Source organism: Bos javanicus, chromosome 4 (genome assembly GCF_032452875.1).
Source record: "Bos javanicus breed banteng chromosome 4, ARS-OSU_banteng_1.0, whole genome shotgun sequence".
Lineage (NCBI taxonomy): Eukaryota > Metazoa > Chordata > Mammalia > Artiodactyla > Bovidae > Bos > Bos javanicus.
The window spans coordinates 81,468,248-81,488,830 of record NC_083871.1 but is presented as its reverse complement, the minus strand read 5'-3'; the positions used below and the strand labels follow the sequence as shown (position 1 = coordinate 81,488,830).

General features: G+C 39.1%; 1 protein-coding gene across 14 annotated transcripts in view; it reads left to right on the top strand.

The window, feature by feature from the left end:
- Positions 1–20,583, top strand: part of SUGCT (succinyl-CoA:glutarate-CoA transferase) — an 861,069-nt gene that overhangs the window by 65,457 nt on the left and 775,029 nt on the right. For all 14 annotated transcript variants that reach the window (XR_009736133.1, XR_009736132.1, XM_061415379.1 and 11 more), the window contains one exon: positions 10,488–10,579. Coding sequence is in view for 12 of the 14 variants with exons in the window: in XM_061415379.1 (XP_061271363.1) it covers positions 10,488–10,579 (92 nt within the window). In the remaining 2 variants the exon portion in view is untranslated. The remainder of the gene's footprint in view (positions 1–10,487; positions 10,580–20,583) is intronic.

Sequence of the window (20,583 nt, the reverse complement as noted above, 5' to 3'; positions counted from 1 at the left end):
AGGATTGTTTTTGGAATTGTAGAGCTAAAAATAAAATTTAAAAAGAACTATCTGGATCCCATGCTTACCATTTTTTCAGCTTTGTTAAATTATTAATTAATAATTCAATCTTCACATTGCCCACAGAGTAATCTTTGCAAAATACAATTTTGATAATATCAGTTTCCTGTGGTAAAATTTTTTATTTATTGTCATAAGTATTTGTTGATGTTACTAGTTGTCAGTATTTAAGTACTTAAGGCAAGTATAAGGTGAAAGGTAGAATAAGTTTTGACTCATTACAACGAAAATATATTTTGTTATTGTCAAGTTTCTTTTCTAAAATGGCCACGTGCTAGTTTCCAAGTACATAAACTTTCAAGTTTAATGGGTTTTTAAACAACATAATTGCAATGCCTAGAATATTTATTCTCATCATTTCAGCATACCTCAAGGCAGTTCTTGTTATTCTGAATATCTTGTGGAAAGGGAAAACTACTATATTATTAGTATATTAATCAATGCATATTTATTAACTAAATACATTTAGCTATCAATGTAAAATGTACTTTGCTTCTGATGTTTTATCAAATTGAACCCTCATAATTATATCTTTGGGGGCTTCCCAGGGGCGCTAGTGGTAAAGAACCTGCCTGCCAATGCAGGAGATGTAAGAAATGTGGGTTTGATCCCTGAGTTGGGAAGATTCCCAGGAGGAGAGCATGGCAGCCCACGCTAGTATTCTTACCTGGAGAATCCCATGGACAGGGGCGCCTGGTGGGCTACAGTCCATGGGGTCACAGAGAGTCAGATATGACTGAAGCGACTTAGCATGTACACTTGCACAATATTTCTATGAGATAAGTGCGAATACTGTGGAAACTGAAACTCAGGGGGATTACGTGAATTGTTGAGGATTCAGTACTTCGCAGAGCCTTGGTTGGAATCCAGACTTTTTTCAGTCCTGGAACTCATCGTCTTATTCACTATGCCATGCTGCTTCTGTGAGAGTAACTATTTATATTTCTCTTTAATAGAAATGTCTGGAAGTTGTAATTTAAAGTAATTAGGATATTTGTGCCTCCTCCTTGTTGTAAGCTGAACAAGAGAATTTGTATCACAAGGCAAGTATTATGGTGCCTTTTACTTAGCAAACTGTTTCTCTGAGCATGTTTTCCTGCAGGCCTTATTTAGAAGACTTCATTTAGAGTTGTGCTGATGATGAGAGCCTTCTTTTTGTCCCATTTGAGGCACTGGGGTTCCTGGCTGCTGATAGTCCCTACCCAGAGTGGACTGAAATCAATTTCTTCTCTTGACTTCCTGCTGAGAGAACAGGTGGTTCACCAGCACAGAGTGTTCCTGCCTTACGTGGAGCTTCTCTCTGCTTCTGGAGGCCTGCTTTATGCTGGGGATGCTGGTGGTTGGAAAACCACTGTGTCCAGGTCTGGTTTAGGATGCCCTTTACAGCTGTCAACTAGCTGCCCTGGACTATCAGTTCTTTAAACGTTTGGTAGAATTCACCATTGAAACCTCTGGTCTTGGACATTTGTTTGTTGGGAGGTTTTGGTTTACTGATTTCATCTCCTTACCAGTAATTGGTCTATTCAGGTTTTCTGTTTCTTCATGATTCAGTCCTGAAGTTTCTAGAAATCTATCCTTTTCTCCTAGGTTGTCCAATTTGTTGGTATACACCTTTCCATAGTAGTCTCTTATGACTCTTTGCATTTCTGTGGTGTCAGCTGTGACATCTCCTCTCTCCTTTCTGATTTTATTTATTTGAATTCTTACTCTATTTTTTTTGGTGAGTCTAAAAGTTTGTCAATTTTATTTATCTTTTCAAAGAACCACCTCTTAGTTTCACTGATCTTTTCTATTGTCTCTTTTAGTCCCTCTTAGATTTATTTCTTCACTGTTTGTTGATATTTTCTTCCATCTTCTAACTTTGAGCTTCATTTGATCCTGTTTTTCTGGTTACTTGTTTGAAGTTAGGTTGTTTATTTGAGATCATTCTTGTTTCTCTTTGAGACCATTCTTGTTTCTTTATGTAGGAATTTACCAGGTGAACTTTACCTTTAGAACTGTGTTTGCTGCATCCCAAAATTTTGGTAGGTTGTATTTCCATTATTTTTTTTGTCTCAGAGAATTTTTTGATTTATGTTTTGATTTATTCTTTGACACATTGTGTGGTAATAGGTTTGCTGCTGCTGCTGCTAAGTTGCTTCAGTCGTGTCCGACTCTGTGCGACCCCATAGACGGCAGCCTACCAGGCTCCCCGTCCCTGGGATTCTCCAGGCAAGAACACTGGAGTGGGTTGCCATTTCCTTCTCCAATGCATGAAAGTGAAAAGTGAAAGTGAAGTCTCTCAGTCTTGTCCGACTCTTAGCGACCCCATGGACTGCAGCCTTCCAGGCTCCTCTGTCCATGGGATTTTCCAGGCAAGAGTACTGGAGTGGGGTGCCATTACCTTCTCTGGGTAATAGGTTTAATCTATATCTATTTGTGAATTTTCTATTTTTCTTCTTGTAATTGATTTCTAGTTTTCTGTCACTGTGGTCAGAAAATATGTTTTATATGACTTCTGTCTTCTTAAAGTTTAAGCCTTGTTTTGTGGCCCACATATGATTTATTCTGAGAAATTTCCCTGTGTGCTTGAGAAAAATGTGTATTTTACTGCTGATGGATGAAAATGATGTAAATGTCTGTAAATTCCATTAGGTTTAATATGTAGTTTAAGTTGAGTATTTTCTGTTTAGATGATTAAGCTACTGTTGAAAGTGGGGCAGTAAAGTACCCCACTGTTACTGTGGGGCTTCCCGGGTGGTGCTAGTGGCAAAGAACCTGCTTGCCAATGCAGGAGACCTGAGACACCAGTTCTCTCCCTGGGTCAGGAAGATCCCCTGGAAGAGGGCACAGCAACCCATTCCAGTATTCTTGGCTTGAGAATCCCATGGACAGAGGAGCCTGGTGGGCGACAGTCCTTGGGGTTGCCAAGGGTCAGACACGACTGAAGCGACTTAGCACGCATCACGCACTGGTACTGTTGTTGTTCAATGGCTCAGTCGTGTCCAACTCTGCGATCCCAGGGATTGCGGCACATCAGGCTTCCCTGTCGTTCACCATCTCTCAGAGTTTGCTCAAACTCATGTGCACTGAGTCTGTGATGCTGTCCACCATCTCGTCCTCTGTCGTCGCCTTCTCCTTCTGCCTTCAGTCTTTCCCAGCATCCGGGTCTTTTCCAACGAGTCACTCTTCACATCAGGTGGCCAAAGTATTGGAACTTCAGTTTCAGCATGAGTCCTTCCAGTGAATATTTGGGACTGATTTCCTTTTGGATTTACTTGTTTGATCTCCTTGCCGTCCAAGGGACTCTCAAGCGTCTTCTCCAGCACCACAGTTTGAAGGCATCAGTTCTTCGGCACTCAGCCTTTTTTGTTGTCCAGCTCTCACCTCCATACGTGACTACTGGAAAAACCACAGCTTTGACTAGATGGACTTTTGTAGGCAAAGTAATGTCTCTGCTTTTTAATATGCTGTCTAGGTTTGTCATTGCTTTTTTTCCCAAGCAGCAAGTGTCTTTTAATTTCATGGCTGGAGTCACTGTCCACAGTGATTTTGGAGCACAAGAAAATAAAGTCTGTCACTGTTTCCATTTTTTCCTCATCTATTTGCCATGAAGTGATGGGACCAGATATCATGATATTCGTTTTTTGAATATTGAGTTTTAAGCCAGGTTTTCACTCTCCTTTTTTACCCTCATCAAGAGGCTCTTCAGTTCCTCCTCACTTACTGTCATAAGGGTGGTATCATCCGCATGTCTGATGTTGTAGATATTTCCCCCACAATCTTGATTCCAGCTTGTACTTCATCAGCCTGGCGTTTTTCATGATGTACTCTGCGTATAAGTTAAATAAGAAGGGTGACAGTGTACAGCCTTGATGTACTTCTTTCCCAATTTGGAACCAGTCCATTGTTCCGTGTCTGGTTCTAATTGTTGCTTCTTGACCTGCATACAGATTTCTCAAGAGGCAGGTAAGTTGGTCTGGTATTCCCATCTCTTGAAGAATTTTCCACAGTTTGTTATGATCTACACAGTTAAAAGCTTTAGTGTAGTCAATGGAGCAGTAGATGTTTTTTGGAATTCTCTAGCTTGTTCTATGACCCAACAGATGTTGACAATTTAATTTCTGGTTTCTCTGTCTTTTCTAAATCCAGCTTGTACATCTGGAATTTCTCAGTTCATATACTATTGAAGCCTAGCTTGAAGGATTTTGAGCATCACCTTGCTAGCATGTGAAATGAATGCAATTGTGCAGTAGTTTGAACATTCTTTGGCATTGCCTTTCTTTGGGATTGAAATGAAAACTGACTTTTCAGTCCTGTGGCCACTGCTGAGTTTTCCAAATTGGCTGGCATATTGAGTGCAGTACTTTTGCAGCATCATATTTTAGGATTTTCAATAGCTCAACTGGAATTCCATCACCTCCACTACCTTTGTTTGTAGTGATGCTTCCTAAGGCCCACTTGACTTCACATTCCAGGATGTCTGGCTCTATGTGAGTGATCATACTATCATGATTATCTGGGTCTTTAAGATCTTTTTTGTATAGTTCTATGTATTCTTTCCACCTCTTCTTAATATCTTCTGCTTCTGTTAAGTCCATACCATTTCTGTCTTTTATTGTGCCTATCTTTGCATGAAAAGTTCCCTTGATATCTCTAATTTTCTTGAAGAGATATCTGATCTTTCCCATTGTACTGTTTTCCTCTATATCTTTGCATTGTTCACTTAAAAAAGCTTTCTTGTCTCTTCTTGCTATTCTCTGGAACTCTGCGTTCAGATGGGTATATCTTTCCTTTTCTCCTTTGCTTTTTGCTTCTCTTCTTTTCTCAGCTATTTGTAAGGCCTCCTCAGACAACCATTTTATCTTTTTGCATTTCTTTGCTGTCTATTTCTCCCTTCAGGTCTATTAATATTTGCTTTAAATGTCTAGGTGCTTGTATGTTGGGTGCATAAATATTTACATATATTATATCCTCTTGTTGGACTGACCCTCTGTCACTATAAAATAACCTTTTTTTCTCTTGTCTTTGTCCTAAAGCCTACCTTAGCTGATAACTATAGATACGTTACTTTCTTCTAATTTTTATTTGCATAGAGTGCCTTTTCCCATGCCTTCACTTTCAGTCTGTGTTCTTAAAGCTGTATTGTAAGCAGCATATAGTTGAGTTTTGTTCATTTTATCCATTCAGCCACTCTTGTGTTTTTTGACTGCAAAATTTATCCCATGTACATTTAAAGTAATTTTTGATAGTTATAGCTTCCATTGGGAAGCCCTGGTGGCTCAGAGGTAAAGAATCTGCCTTCAATGCAGGAAATGCAGGTTTGATCTCTGGGTTGCAAAGATTCCCTGGAGAAGGAAATGGCAATCCACTCCAGTATTCTTGCCTGGGAAATACCAGAGACAGAGGAGCCAGGCAGGCTATAGTCCATGGGGTTGCAAAAGAGTCAGACACAGTTTAGCGACTAACCAACAACAATGGCCTTACCATTACCATTTTGTTAATTGTTTTCTGGTTGTTTTATAATTTCTTTGTTCCTTTCTTTCACTCTTGTTTCCTTCCTTTGTGATTTGATGATTTCCTGTAGTTATATGCTTAGATTACTCTTTTGTGTACCTACAATGGAATTTTGCATTGTGTTACCATGAGGCTTACATAAAACATCTGAAAGCTATAATAATCTATTTTAAGCTGATAGCAACTTGACTTCAGATGTATAAAAAGGTTTTACATTTTCACTCTTCTCCAGCATTTAATGTTTTGATGTCACGATTTACATCTTTTTAAATCTTATGTATCATGAACAAATTCTTGTAGTTATAGGTGGGCTTAATACTTTTAGTTTTAATCTTTATACCAGTTATAAGTGATTTACTCACCATTATTATAATATTACAGCATTCTGAATTTAACCATATATTTACTTTTATCAGTGAGTTTTACACTTTCATGTTTTAATGTTGCTACTTAGCATCCTTTTGTTTCAAACTGAAGAAATCCCTTTAACATAACTTGTAAGAACAGTCTAGTGGTGATAAATTCCTTCAGCTTTTATTTATCTGGAAATTTTTTATCTCTCTTCATGTCTGAAGGACTTTTATTGAGTATTCTTGTTTGGCAATCTTTTTTTTTTTCTTTCAGTACTTTGAATATCTCATCCCACTGCCTTCTGACCTGCAAGGTAGAATCCACTGATAATCTTATGAGGGTTCCCTTGTAAGTACCAGGTTGCTTTTCTGTTGCTGTTTTTATGGTTCTTTGTCTTCAACTTTTGACAATTTAGTTATACTTGGTACTCCCTGGACTGCCTAGATTTGGATGTTTTGTGCCCCCCCACCCCCCGCAAAGGTTAGGGAAGTGTTCAGTCATTGTTGCTGAGTTGCTAAGTCGTGTCCGACTCTTTGTGACCCCATGAACTGCAGCACCCAGGCTTCCGTGTCCTTCACTATCTCCCACAGTTTGCTCAAACTCATGTCCATTGAGTCAGTGATGCCATCCAACCATCTCATCCTCTGTCTCCGCCTTCTCGTCTTACCCTCAATCTTTCCTATTATTTCTTTGAATAAAGCCCTCCCTTTCTACATTTTTCTTTGAATAAAGCCCTCCTCTTCTTCTAAGGGACGACAGAGGATGAGATGGTTGTATAGCATCACCGACTTGATGGACAGGAGTTTGAGCAAGCTCTGGGAGTTGGTGATGGACAGGGAGGCCTGGCGTGCTGCAGTCTGTGGGGTCAAAAAGAGTCAGACATGACTGCATGACTGAACTGACTCCCCTTCTAGGATTTTTATAATGTGTATATTGACCCATTTTCAGTGCCTTATAAATCTCTTAAGCTATCTTCACTTCTTTTTTAGTCTTTTTTTTTTTTTCTTTTTGCTTCATTGCTTGGTTGTATTCCACTGCTCTGTCTCCTAATTCACTGATATTATCATTTGATCTGGTCTGCTGTTGGTCCTTTCTATCGAATTTTTCAGTATAGTTATTTTATTCTTTATCTCTATACTATCTGTTTGGTACTTTATAATATCATTAATCTCTGTTGAAAAATCTTTCTTTGTTCATGCACTGCTTTCCTGACCTCTGTGAGCATCCTTCTGAGCATTATGTTGAACTCTTTGTGAGATAAATGACTTTTGTCTGTTTCATTAAGATTGGTTTTTGGAGACTTTACTTGTTCTCTTGTTTGGAACATATTCCCATGTTTCTTCATTTTCCTTGAATGCTTGTATTGGTTTTCATGCATTAGCTAAAACAGCACCTCTCTCAGTCTTGGCAGATTAGTCTTGCATAGGAGATAAATCCTGTGTATTAACCCAGCCTGGATTCGTGGTTGCCTCACAAACCTTTGTGATTATCCAAGCCACTGTCTTTTTATTTCATGCCTTTTAGTAGTTTAGGGTATGTGAAGACCCGTCAATGTTCCAAAGGGAAAGACTGTTGTGAGGCCTAGATACAGGCAGATTAGAAGCCAGACCCTCAGGCAACAGCTGGGAACGTATGCTGTCAAGCAGTTTCTGGGGAGAAACTGGGAGATTGGTATATTTGTCTTCTTGCTTTGCACTGAATCTGGGTAGATAGCTGTGTGTGTGTGTTGGGGGGCGGGTATTCCTGAGCCCATTAAAAATCTGCTTATTTCTTTGCCATAATCCAGTTTGACTTATTAACTGCAGGCACTGTTGGTAGTCGGAACCAGGTGATATGGGGGCCCATCTCCCAGGCAGTATCTGCAAAAGTTGGGGCACAAGACATGTGCCCCATCTCTCTAGAAACTCCTTCTAGAGAGATGATGGTGACCTGATTTTATTGTGGGAGTGAGCTGCATAGAGAAGGTGGGCAAGTGCCCACTGATTCCTTCAGGTTCCAGTTAGATGTCAATTAGGTAGGGTCATTTAGATTTCAATTAGTGTCAGGATCCTTAGGCAGCAGCTTGTAGAGTATCCAGTTAAAGCCTTTCTGGGGGAGGACTGGGAGATGGCCATTTTTGCTGCTCCTCCAGTCTTGAGACCTGTGGGGGATAGCTGTGGTTAATGTTCATGAGCCTGTAATTAGCTTCTTTGTTTGCCATAGTCCCGTAGGACTCATGAATTCTGGCTGTCAGAGATAGGAGTTTTAGGGGACCGTTCCTCAGGGAGGGGCCTTAAAAGCCGGGACACTTGCTGTGCCGCCTGTACTGTTTGTTCCTTAGGGAGACGCTGGGAGTTTGGAGTTTCCGCCTAATCGCAAGGTTAATGGTGAGACTGTCTCAGCCTTTATGGGTCTTTTCTGTGTTACCCAATGTGTAGGAGTCATTCTCATTGATTTCTCTAGTTTCTCAATTCCCAAATTCCTCTCAGAGGGAAGTGCTCTGTGTGCAGCTGTACATCTACTCTGTGCACGGAAGGAGGAAAATGCCTTCTACGTCATCATTTTAGTCCAAAACAAAACAGAGGAAAAAGCCTCTTTAGTTTCTGTAGTAATTAATTTGTTTCTTTCTTAAAAGATAACTTTTTTTTGTAACCAATATTCATTCATTTATTCATTTGGTAACCATTACTGAATTCTATTCTAGATGTTGGCAATACTGCAGTGAATTAAATTGAAAAAAAAAATCTCTTGAGCTTACCTTTGAGTAGGGAGGATACAGAAAATAAATAAACTTTATTATGTATCTTGTGGTGATGAGAGGTATAAAGTTAAATACAATCATGAAAGGGGGATTAAGAGTGAGAAGTAAGAGTGATCTCTCATAAAAGTTCTCCAGAGAAGACCTCTCTGGTAAGGACACATTCCAGTTTAGGGTTGGAGGATGTGAGGTATGTAGATATATAGAATGAAATAGAGGGAGGGTGTTCCAGGTTGCTGGAGGAGCAAGCAAAATATATGGAATTTGGAGACAGATTCATGTAGCTCCTCATATTATCCAACGGTAAGCCTAGGATGGAGGAGAGCAGGATAAAACATGTTTCTGTTCTTCTAATTTTTGCTGATGGCAAAGAAAAGGTGATAGCTTTCCCTTCTGTTTGTAATCCTAAAAAGCACTGTCAGGAGATATATTAATTCTCTTTTTGTTCAAATTTCAGGGCATGGAAACCCACCTCCAGGGGATCTTCCTAATCCAGGGATAGAACCCAGGTCTCCCACATTACAAGCAGTGGCTCAGACAGTAAAGAATCTGCCTGCAGTGTGAGAGACCTGGGTTCGATCCCTGTGTCGGGAAGATCCCCTGGAGAAGGGAAAGGCTACCCACTTTAGTATTCTTGCAGAAGGCGGTGGCACCCCACTCCAGTACTCCTGCCTGGAAAATCCCATGGATGGAGGAGCCTGGTAGGCTGCAGTCCATGGAATCGCTGAGGGTGGGACACGGCTGAGCGACTTCACTTTCACTTTTTACTATCGTGCATCGGAGACGGAAATGGCAACCCACTCCAGTGTTCTTGCCTGGAGAATTCCGGGGATGGGGGAGCCTAGTGGGCTGCCGTCTATGGGGTTGCACAGAGTCGGACACGACTGAAGTGACTTAGCAGCAGCAGCAGCAAATACCTATTGGTTAATGACTGAATCAGACTAAACCATAAAGGATTAAGGAGGGGTGGAAATTGGGGCAAATTGGAGAATTTATGCCCTATGCAAAGGGAAGAACGTGGCTTATTGGTTATTGCCATGTGAGGATGTGAGCCTAGTTTGAGCGTATGTTCTGTTTTTTTTTTTTTTTCAGGTAAAGCCTATTTTATGTGCTATTTCCTGATCTTTAAACTTTGGAAACTAAGTAAAAACTTTTCAAAACACTCTTAAGTCCAGATAAAACATTCATACATGGAGAATCTGGCCCACAAGTTACAAGTTTGCAACGTCTGTGGTGTAACACCATAATTAAATTTTTACTGCCTTCTTCAAAGGAACTTCCCTGGTGGCTCAGACGGTAAAGCGTCTGTCTACAGTGCGGGAGACCCGGGTTCAATCCCTGGATCAGGAAGATCTGGAGAAGGAAATGGCAATCCACTCCAGTATTCTTGCCTGGAAAATCCCATAGACGGAGGAGCCTGGTAGGCTATAGTCCATGGGGTTACAAAGAGTCAGACATGACTGAGTGACTTCACTTTCACTTTCAAAGGATGGTGTAGGTTTAATACAACAAAATGCTGCAGAATTTCTGGATACAAATGCTTTTAACACGCTATTATACTATTGGACTTCCAGGTGGCGCTAGTGGTAAACAACTTGCCTGCCAATGCAGGGGACATAAGAGATGCGTGTTTGATCCCTGGTTTGGCAAGGTCCCCTGGAGGAGGGCATTGCAACCCACTCCAGTATTCTTGCCTGGAGAATCCCATGAACAGAGGACCCTGGCGGGCTACAGTCCATAGGATCGCACAGAGTTGGACACGACTGAAGTGACAGCACAGCACACATTATAGTATTGCTCTCCCTGGGTGGTGCTGAATATATATCTATTCTTGTTGTCTTAGGGTATGGTCAGACAGGTCCACTGTCTCAGCGAGCTGGTTACGATGCTGTTGCCTCTGCTGTTTCTGGTCTAATGCATATCACAGGACCTGAGGTAAGTATCTTTCTTTAGAATAGTCATAATTTCCCCCCATTTATTCCAAAGAATTTTTCCTCTTCACTGACCCCATAGGCTTAAACATGAGTCAATTTTAGAAAGAAACCATGGAAAGTGAATGCCTTTAAAAATGGAAGTGTTGAATGTGCTTGATGCTAAATGTCAATATGGCCCCATGGGAAATAACAGTCTTGTTAGCAAGAAGCAATAGATCAAGTGGTGAACACATTTTCCATATGCCTTATATTACTCAAGCTTAGTAAAGGCACTTTTGTGTGACCTTGGAATATTCCTGTGTGAAATAGAATGGCTGACTAGACTAGTCTGCGGATGTCCAAGGGGACAGAGGAGCCTGGTGTGCTATACTCCCTGGGGTCACAAAGAGTTGGACATAACTGGAGAAGGCAATGGCACCCTACTCCAGTACTTTTGCCTAGAAAATTCCATGGACGGAGGAGCCTGGTAGGCTGCAGTCCATGTGGTCGCTAAAGTCTGACACGACTGAGCGACTTCACTTTCACTTTTCACTTTCATGCCTTGGAGAAGGAAATGGCAACCCACTCCAGCGTTCTTGCCTGGAGAATCCCAGGGATGGCAGAGCCTGGTGGGCTGCCGTCTCTGGGGTCGCACAGAGTCGGACACGACTGAAGCGACTTAGCAGCACCAGCAGCAGAGCGACTGAAAAACAGCTTTGCTTTGACCTATATACATAGTGGAGGGTTTCTTCTTCCCTCTGGAATATTGTAAATGGTTGTTTATTTTCAACTATGTTACTTAACACCTTGGGTGTAGTTGTGTCTGATTGTTATATGCATTGATTCTGATGTGAAAGAATTATTTGACTTTATAACACTCTTCTCCATGATGATGGGTTGGGGAGTTCCTCTAAAGTATATAGATGACCAAAATGTGGATAGTTTGATCAAAGAAAATGGACTCCTGGGGAAAACTAAACATGCCATTAAATAAAGTAAAAAAAAGGAAAAAGTGTGAACACACTGAGTAAAAATACTAAAGACATAGGTAGTACATGTTCCCTGGTGGCTTAGACGGTAAAGAATCCGCCTGCAGGAGACGTGGGTTTGATCCCTGGGTTGGAAAGATGCCCTGGAGAAGGGAACGGCTACCCACTCCAGTATTCTGGCCTGGAGAATTCCATGGACAGAGGACCCCTGGCAGTCCATGGGGTCACAAAGAGTCGAACATGACTGAGTAACTTTCACACAATACATTTTCTAAGTAATAATTCACCTATATATTATGATACATTTAAACATCAAGAATTATATCAATCAATGAAAAAGATGTATTGACCATCTGTGTGTAGTGTTGTTTTAGATACCGGAAATAATTTAATGTTACCCTGTAAGTAACAGTTTGGTTGACTAGATTAGACATATACTCATGGAAAAGTTAAAAAATGAAAGAAAATTACATAAAATTAAGCTGGGAGGATCCTCTGGAGAAGGTATGTCTACCCACTCCAGTATTGTTGCCTAGAGAATTCCATGGACAGAGGAGCCTGGCAGGCTACAGTCCATAGGGTCGCAAACAGTCGGGCATGACTGTGTTACTAACACCTTCACTTTCAAGTGGAACATTATGTAGCACTGTGACTTGTCTTTGTCACCCTGTATCTGAGTCTACAATGTAAATCTCCTTCCCTCTGTCCTTAATTCCCCTGCTTCTCCTTGGAGAGAATCAATGCTATCACTTTTCTTTTGCACGCTTTCAGAGGTGTTCCATTCAAAAACAAACACAGTAGTCTCCCATCTTTTAAAATACACAGTTGATAGTGTACTTTCTCAAATTTTCTCCCAGGTTTTGCAGATATAATTAACATACTGCTGCTACTGCTACTGCTAAGTCACTTCAGTCGTGTACGACTCTTCGAGACCCCATAGACGGCAGCCCACCAGGCTCCCCCGTCCCTGGGATTCTCCAGGCAAGAACACTGGAGTGGGTTGCCATTTCCTTCTCCAATGCATGAAAGTAAAAAGTGAAAGTGAAGTCGCTCAGTTGTGTCCGACTCTTAGTGACCCCATGGACTGCAGCCTACCAGGCTCCTCCGTCCATGGTATTCTCCAAGAAAGAGTACTGGAGTGGGGTGCCATTGCCTTCTCCGAATTAACATATAGCAGTGTTTAACTCTAAGGTGTACAGCATAATGACTTGACTTAAATATATGATGAAATGATGACCACAATAGATTTAGTGAACTATTGTCTCATACAGATACAGCATTAAAGAAATATAAAATTTTTTTTTCCTGTGGTATGAGTACTCTTAGGATTTACTGTCTTAACAACATTCATATATATGGTATAACAGTGTTAATTATCTCTATCATGTTGTATGTTACATCCCTGGTACATATGTATCTTATAACTGAAAGTTTCTACCTTTAGACTGCCTTCATCCAGCTCCCACTCTTCACACCTGCTGTCTCTGGTGTCTACAATGTGATCTCTTTTTCTATGACTTTGTTTTTGAAGTATGATTGACTTACAACGCTATGTTAGTTTCTGGGGCACACCATAAAGAATCAGTATTTGTATACATTTCAAAATGATCCCCTTGTTAAATCTAGTTGTTATCTGTTACAAAACAGCAGTATTATATAATTATTAACTATATTCCCCACATGGTACACTTCACACCTATGACTCATTTATTTTGTAACTTGAAGTTTGTACCTCTTAATCTTCCTCATCTATTTCTCTCCTCTACCCAGCCTCCTTCTCTCTGGCAATCAACTTGTTTGTTCCTTATAACTCTTGTTTCTGTTTAACTATGTTCCTTCATTTGTTTTGTTTTTTAGTTTTCACAATTGAGTGAAGTCCTACAGTATTTGTCTTTCTCTATCTGACTTTTTTCATTTAGAATAATACTCTCTAGGTGTAAAAGCACTTGCTCAGTCGTTTAAAATTTTACCATTTTAAAAATTGAAGTATAGTTAATTTACAATGTTGTGTCAATTTCAGCTGTATAGTAAAGTGACAAATGAAAGAAAGTGTTAGTCACTCAGTCATGTCCGACTCTTTTTGACCCCATGGATTGTAGCCCACCAGGGTTCTCTGCCATGAAATTCTCCAGGCAAGACTACTGGAATGGGTTGCTATTTCCTTCTCCAGGGGATCTTCCCAACCCAGGGATTGGACCTGGGTCTCCTGCCTTGCAGGTGAATTCTTTACTGTCTGAGCTGTATATATATATATATATAATTTTTTGGATTCTTTTCCATTATAGGTTATTACAAGATATTGAATATAGTTCCCTGTACTATAATAGTAACTTGTTTACCTATTATATATATATTAGTGTGTGTATGTTTATTCCAATCTCCTAATTTATCTTCCCCCAGTTATCTTCTTTCATAACCATAAGTTTGTTTTCTATGTCTTTGAGTCTATTTCTGTTTTGTAAATAAGTTCATTTGTATCATTTTTTTTAAGATTCCATATATAGGTGATATCATATGACATTTGTCTTCCTCTGTCTTAATACGATAATCTCTGGGTCCATCCATATTGCTGCAAATGGCTTTTCATTCTTTTTGTGGCCAAGTAGTAGCCCATCTTTAATGGTTTTTAAATCTCATACAAAGTGAAGTATACCTTACATATAACAAAATGAAAAATCTTAAAGGTATGGTTCAGTGATGTTTTACAAATATATACACCAGGATAAATACCACCCAGTTCAAGATACAGCATATTTCTATCACTCCAGAGAGTTCCCTCATACCTCTTCCCAAACAACACCACCTCCTCCTAGAGGTAAACACTATTTTGACTTCTACTGGTGTAGACTAGTTTTACCGATTTTGGACTTGTGCAGATAGAATCCTGTAGTATATGCGTTTTAGTGTCTGGCTTATCTTGTCCAACACAGATTTTTTGAGGTTCGTTAGATTGTTGTGTGTATCAGTGATGGTGTAACATTCTGTTGTATGACTATACCACAGTGTATCCATTGTTCTGAAAATGAATATTTGAGCTGTTTCCAGTTTTTGTCTATTTTGAATACACACTTATTTCCCTTGGGTATATATACCTCATAGTGGAACAGATGGGTTACAGGTTAGGTGTATATTTAACTTTATTAATACTGCCTATTTTCCAAAAATGTACCAGTTTTCCAAAATGGAAAAGAAACTCAATTCCAGTGACTGATATTAATACTGCTGATAGTTATTATTGAAGCTTATTTGAATGTTCAGCTATTATTCCATAGAACTTATATCACAGTGTAATTCTACTTTGCTTTTCTCACATTTGGCCCCCAAATGGAAGGAAACCCAGAGAAAGAAATTTCTCTGTGAAATTTATATAAGAATGCAAAAATCCTCAAATTTCTCTAAAACTTTTTTTTTCTAAAGCAGTGTTCTAGTAAGAGATTTCACACACATGTCTTCCTGCCCCCATACTAACAATACCAATTTTTCAAGAAATAACCTATATTTCTTGTGAGAGGCGAAACCTCCCCTATTTAAAAAAATTTTTTTTCTTTTAGAGAAAGCATTCATTTTAGAAGTATTATATCTTATTCTGAATTATCTAATGTTTGCTAAAAATTTCTTTATTCTGTAAGGGGTCATGTAATCTCATATTATTTAAGATGTCAGTTTTATTCTCTATCTCTGTCTGTGTTTTTGTAATTCAGATGACCTGGAAAAATTTATCTTCTCTTTTTTTCTAGAAAGTTCTTCAGAAATTTAACACATTTATGTTTAGTGATTGATGAGCTTTCATATGATAAAAATCAACTGTTACTTTAAAGTCTGAAACAGAATAGCAATAGACATGTCCTTCAGTTTGAATTCATCTACAAATTGAAAAGAACAATAGAGGGAGGATTAGGTAAGAAGCAATTTATTTTTGCTTGACTCCATGAAACAGTTAAAAAATACCAGGCTGAATTATCTGTTTACAATCTATAGGTTTGTGCATTTTTTCTTTTTTGCAGTCTCATTTTCCTCTGATGTTTTCTTTTGATCATGACAGTCTGAGAAGATTTTCTCATCTAGAAAATTTCTTTTTGGGATTACAGGGACTAAAGAATGAGGAGGCAGGTGTCTTCCCTTTATCAGGGTAAGGAAGCTCAGCACTTATGTCTGGTTGGGAGTGAGGATTCTTAATGGTCAATAGTCCTTGTTATAGAGGCTGTTATTATTCCTATCTTTTAAAACTGTCCAGTAAATGCAATCAAAATAGGAGTAAATTATTTTTGTTTAACATTTTATTTAATCAACTTGTTTCTTTCTGTCAATTCTCTTGATATTGTCAGTATCGTGTTGAACTGGGACCCTTCTTGTTTCACATGGCAGAGCAAGAAGATTATTATAGCTCATCTATATATAGCACTGGTATGCTTGGAACTATAATACTGAGTTGGTTTATAAGCACCAAAGATGCCATAGAAATGTCAACAAATTGGAAACATTCCAGAGAAATGTGAAAAAAAAACTTTATTTTTAAAAAACTAGAAAGAGAAAAGTAAATATAAACAGTTTATTTAAATGTTGTAGGACAAAAAGGACATTTATGTATGTGTGAATACCAACACAGAAAGGGAGTATAGATTGGGATCATTGTTTTGAAATATTGTCCATGCATATTTGCTTCTTTCAGATTTTCTCAGCTGGAAGATACTTACTCTTAGCCTCTTTCTTGATGGTCCTATGTAATTTTCATTCTGTTGCTAATTGTATATCTGTCTGTCTGTCTGACTTTAGAATGTAAGTGCATTAATTCAGGGAGAGTGTCTTTGAGATGCTTACTTTTGTATCCCTGGAGTATAACACAGATAATACAGACTTGGTACTTATTGATTTATTCTTTTGGTTTGATTTGGTTTGGTTGCTGCTTATTGATATTTTTTTGTATTCCTAGGGTATAACACAGATCACTACAGAGTTGGTGCTTATTGATTATTTGTTATACATGAATTTGGAATCTTTAAAGATTCAACTTCAGTTTGATAGTAAGAGGTTGATACGTGTAGCAACAACCATGGCATTCTGGTTGGAGTCCTTTAAGGGATATTGTCACCCTGCTTATTTAACTTATATGCAGAGTACATCATGAGAAATGCTGGGCTGGATGAGGCACAAGCTGGAATCAAGATTGCCAGGAGAAATATCAATAACCTCAGATATACAGATGACACCACCCTTATGGCAGAAAGTGAAGAAGAACTAAAGAGCCTCTTGATGAAAGTGAAAGTGGAGAGTGAAAAAGTTGGCTTAAAGCTCAACATTCAGAAAACTAAGATCATGGCATCATGGCATCTGGTCCCATCACTCCATGGGAAATAGATGGGGAAACCGTGGAAACAGTGTCAGACTTTATTTTTGGGGGCTCCAAAATCACTGCAGATGGTGATTGCAGCCATGAAATTAAAAGACGCTTACTCCTTGGAAGGAAACTTATGACCAAGCTAGATAGCATATTAAAAAGCAGAGACATTACTTTGTCAACAAAAGTCCATCTAGTCAAGGCTATGGTTTTTCCAGTGGCCACATATGGATGTGAGACTTGGATTATAAAGGAAGCTGAGCACCGAAGAATTGATGCTTTTGAACTGTGGTGTTGGAGAAGACTCTTGAGAGACCCTTGGACTGCAAGGAGATCCAACCAGTCCATCCTAAAGGAGATCAGTCCTGGGTGTTCATTGGAAGGACTGATGTTGAAGCTGAAACTCCAGTACTTTGGCCACCTGATGTAAAGAGCTGACTCATTTGAAAAGACCCTGGTGTTGGGGAAGATTAAAGGCAGGAGGAGAAGGGGACGACAGAGGATGAGATGGTTAGATGGCATTACCGACTCAACGGACATGAGTTTGGGTAAACTCTGGGAGTTGGTGATGGACAGGGAGGCCTGGTGTGCTGCGGTTCATGGGGTCACAAAGAGTCGGACACGACTGAGCGACTGAACTGAACTGAAGGGATATACTTGAATGAAAAAGGAGTCTTTTCTATCGAGTAGAGCACTTCATACAAGCCTCATACTCAAAAAATATGAATAGAGAACTTTTGGGTTGTGACTGGAAAAATGTGGTGAAAATACTTGGAAAACCCCTCTACTTGACATGATTAAAAAGCATATAAAACAAGTTTCTTCCTAATGTTTTTGCTTTCTGAATCTTAAGAAAGATTTTTAAATCTTTGTAAGTGGTTACTTTTGAGAGCATTGTGTTCATTTTGAGTCATCATGCTTTGAAAAAGTTTTATAATCAGAGAAAATCCTAAAAAGAATGGCCAAAATTATCTCAGGAGTGAAAAATAATTCTTCAGGGAGAATGTGTGGAGAACTGGATTTGTTTGCCATAGATAAGGCAAATAAATGATTTGAGTACTGTTTTCAGCTATTGATATTTTGGAGGATGTGGAATAATTATTATTTACAGAACAAGGAATAAGAGAAAATGAGCTCATATCAGAGAAGACATTTTAGTTAGCTGAATGAAGAGCTTTATGACCATTAGGGTATTGAACATTGTCATGTGTAAGCAAACTGGTTATGCAGTTTCTATTAGCATGGTGGAATGGAAAGATCTTCTCCTGGCTTGAAATCCTAGTTCCATTTAACACTTCTGAGCCTATTTTTTTTCATTTGTAAAAATGAGAGTACTAACACACATCCTGGAAAAGGTACTCAGATTCAATGAGATAATATGTAGGCAAACACCTGGGAAATAATGCTACCTCCTTTTCCCTGTCTGGTGCATGCCTGGCATGTATCAGATACTCAACAACTGCTCTGTTTCCTCTGGAGATTTTTAAGGAGAGAGGGATAAGCATCTTCCTGGATGACTTAGTAATTTTCCTGCCTAAAGGCAGGAAGTTGGACCAAATGATCCTTTGAGAATTTTTCAGCTTTTGGGGTCTTTATGTACTGTTTACTTTGGAAACTAATACAGTAGAATTTTTTTCTTTCTTTTTCTAAAGTTCTTTTGTAGGAAAGATTGGATAGTCAAGGATATAGTGTTTGATTCATACTGTAATATTTACATAGTAAAAAGAAAGATGCAAAGTGTCTTGAATGACTATTTGTATTATAGAGAATTTTGATGGCAAGTTATTGGGAGCTTAAATTCTGAGTGAGTATCTTTCCTAGGAGATTGGACTGCATGACAAATCACAGTGAATACTCTGCACTCAAGCATTTTTATCTAAGTAAAATTAGGGTAAAGTGACTATGAACTGACTGTGGCTCAGATCATGAACTTCTTTTTGCCAAATTCAGACTTAAAGAAAGTAGGGAAAACCGCTAGACCATTCAGGTATGACCTAAATCAAATCCCTTACCATTATACAGTGGAAGTGAGAAATAGATTCAAGGGATTAGATCTGATAGACCGAGTGCCTGAAGAACTATGGATGGAGGTTCATGACATTGTACAGGAGGCAGGGATCAAGACCATCCCCAAGAAAAAGAAATGCAAAAAGGCAAAGTGGTTGTCTGCAGAGGCCTTACAAATAGCTGTGAAAAGAAGAGAAGTAAAAGGCAAAAGAGAAAAGGAAAGATATACCCATCTGAATGCAGAGTTCCAAAGAATAGCAAGGAGAGATAAGAAAGCCTTCCTCAGTGATCAATGCAAAGAAATAGAGGAAAACAATAGAATAGGAAAGACTAGAGATCTCTTCAAGAAAATTAGAGATACCAAGGAACATTTCATGCAAAGATGGGCTTGATAAAGGGCAGAGATAGTATGGACCTAACAGAAGCAGAAGATATTAAGAAGAGGTGGCAAGAATACACAGAAGAACCGTACAAAAAAGATCTTCACGACCCAGATAATCATGATGATCTGATCACTCACTTAGAGCCAGACATCATGGAATGCAAAGTCAAGTGGGCCTTAGGAAACATCACTACGAACAAAGCTAGTGGAGGTGATGGAATTCCAGTTGAGCTATTTCAAATCCTGAAAGATGATGCAGTGAAAGTGCTGCACTCAATATGCCAGCAAATTTGGAAAATTCAGCAGTGGCCACAGGACTGGAAAAGGTCAGTTTTCATTCCAATCCCAAAGAAAGGCAATGCCAAAGAATGTTCAAACTACTGCACAATTACACTCATCTCACACGCTAGTAAAGTAATGCTCAAAATTCTCCAAGCCAAGCTGCAATAGTATGTGAACCGTGAACTTCCAGATGTCCAAGCTGGTTTTAGAAAAGGCAGAGGAACCAGAGGTCAAAGTGCCAACATCCATTGGATCATTGAAAAAGCAAGAGAGTTCCAGAAAAACATCTACTTCTGCTTTATTGACTATGCCAAAGCCTTTGACTGTGTGGATCACAAGAGACTGTGGAAAATTCTTCAAGAAACAGGAATACCAGACCATTTGACCTGCCTCCTGAGAAATTTGTATACAGGTCAGGAAGAAACAGTTAGAGTTGGACATGGAACAACAGAATGTTTCCAAATCGGAAATGGAGTGTGTCAAGGCTGTATATTGTAACCCTGGTTATTTAATTTATATGCAGAGTACATCATGAGAAATGCAGGGCTGGAGGAAGCACAAGCTGGAATCAAGATTGCCATGAGAAATATCAATAACCTCAGATATGCAGATGACACCACTCTTATGGCAGGAAGTGAAGAACTAAAAAGCCTCTTGATGAAAGTGAAAGAGGAGAGTGAAAAAGATGGCTTAAAACTCAACATTCAAAAAACTAAGAGTGTGGCAACTGGTCTTATCACTTCATGGGAAATAGATGGGGAAACAATAGAAACAGTGAGACACTATTTTTTTGGGCTCCAAAATCACTGCAGATGGTGACTGCAGCCATGAAAATAAAAGACGCTTGCTCCTTGGAAGAATAATTATGACCAACCTAGACAGCATATTAAAAAGCAGAGACATTACTTTGGCAACAAATGTCCATTTAGTCACAGCTATGGTGTTTCCAGTGGTCATGTATGAATGTGAGAGTTGGACTGTAAAGAATGCTGAGTACTGAAGAATTGATGCTTTTGAACTGAGGTGTTGGA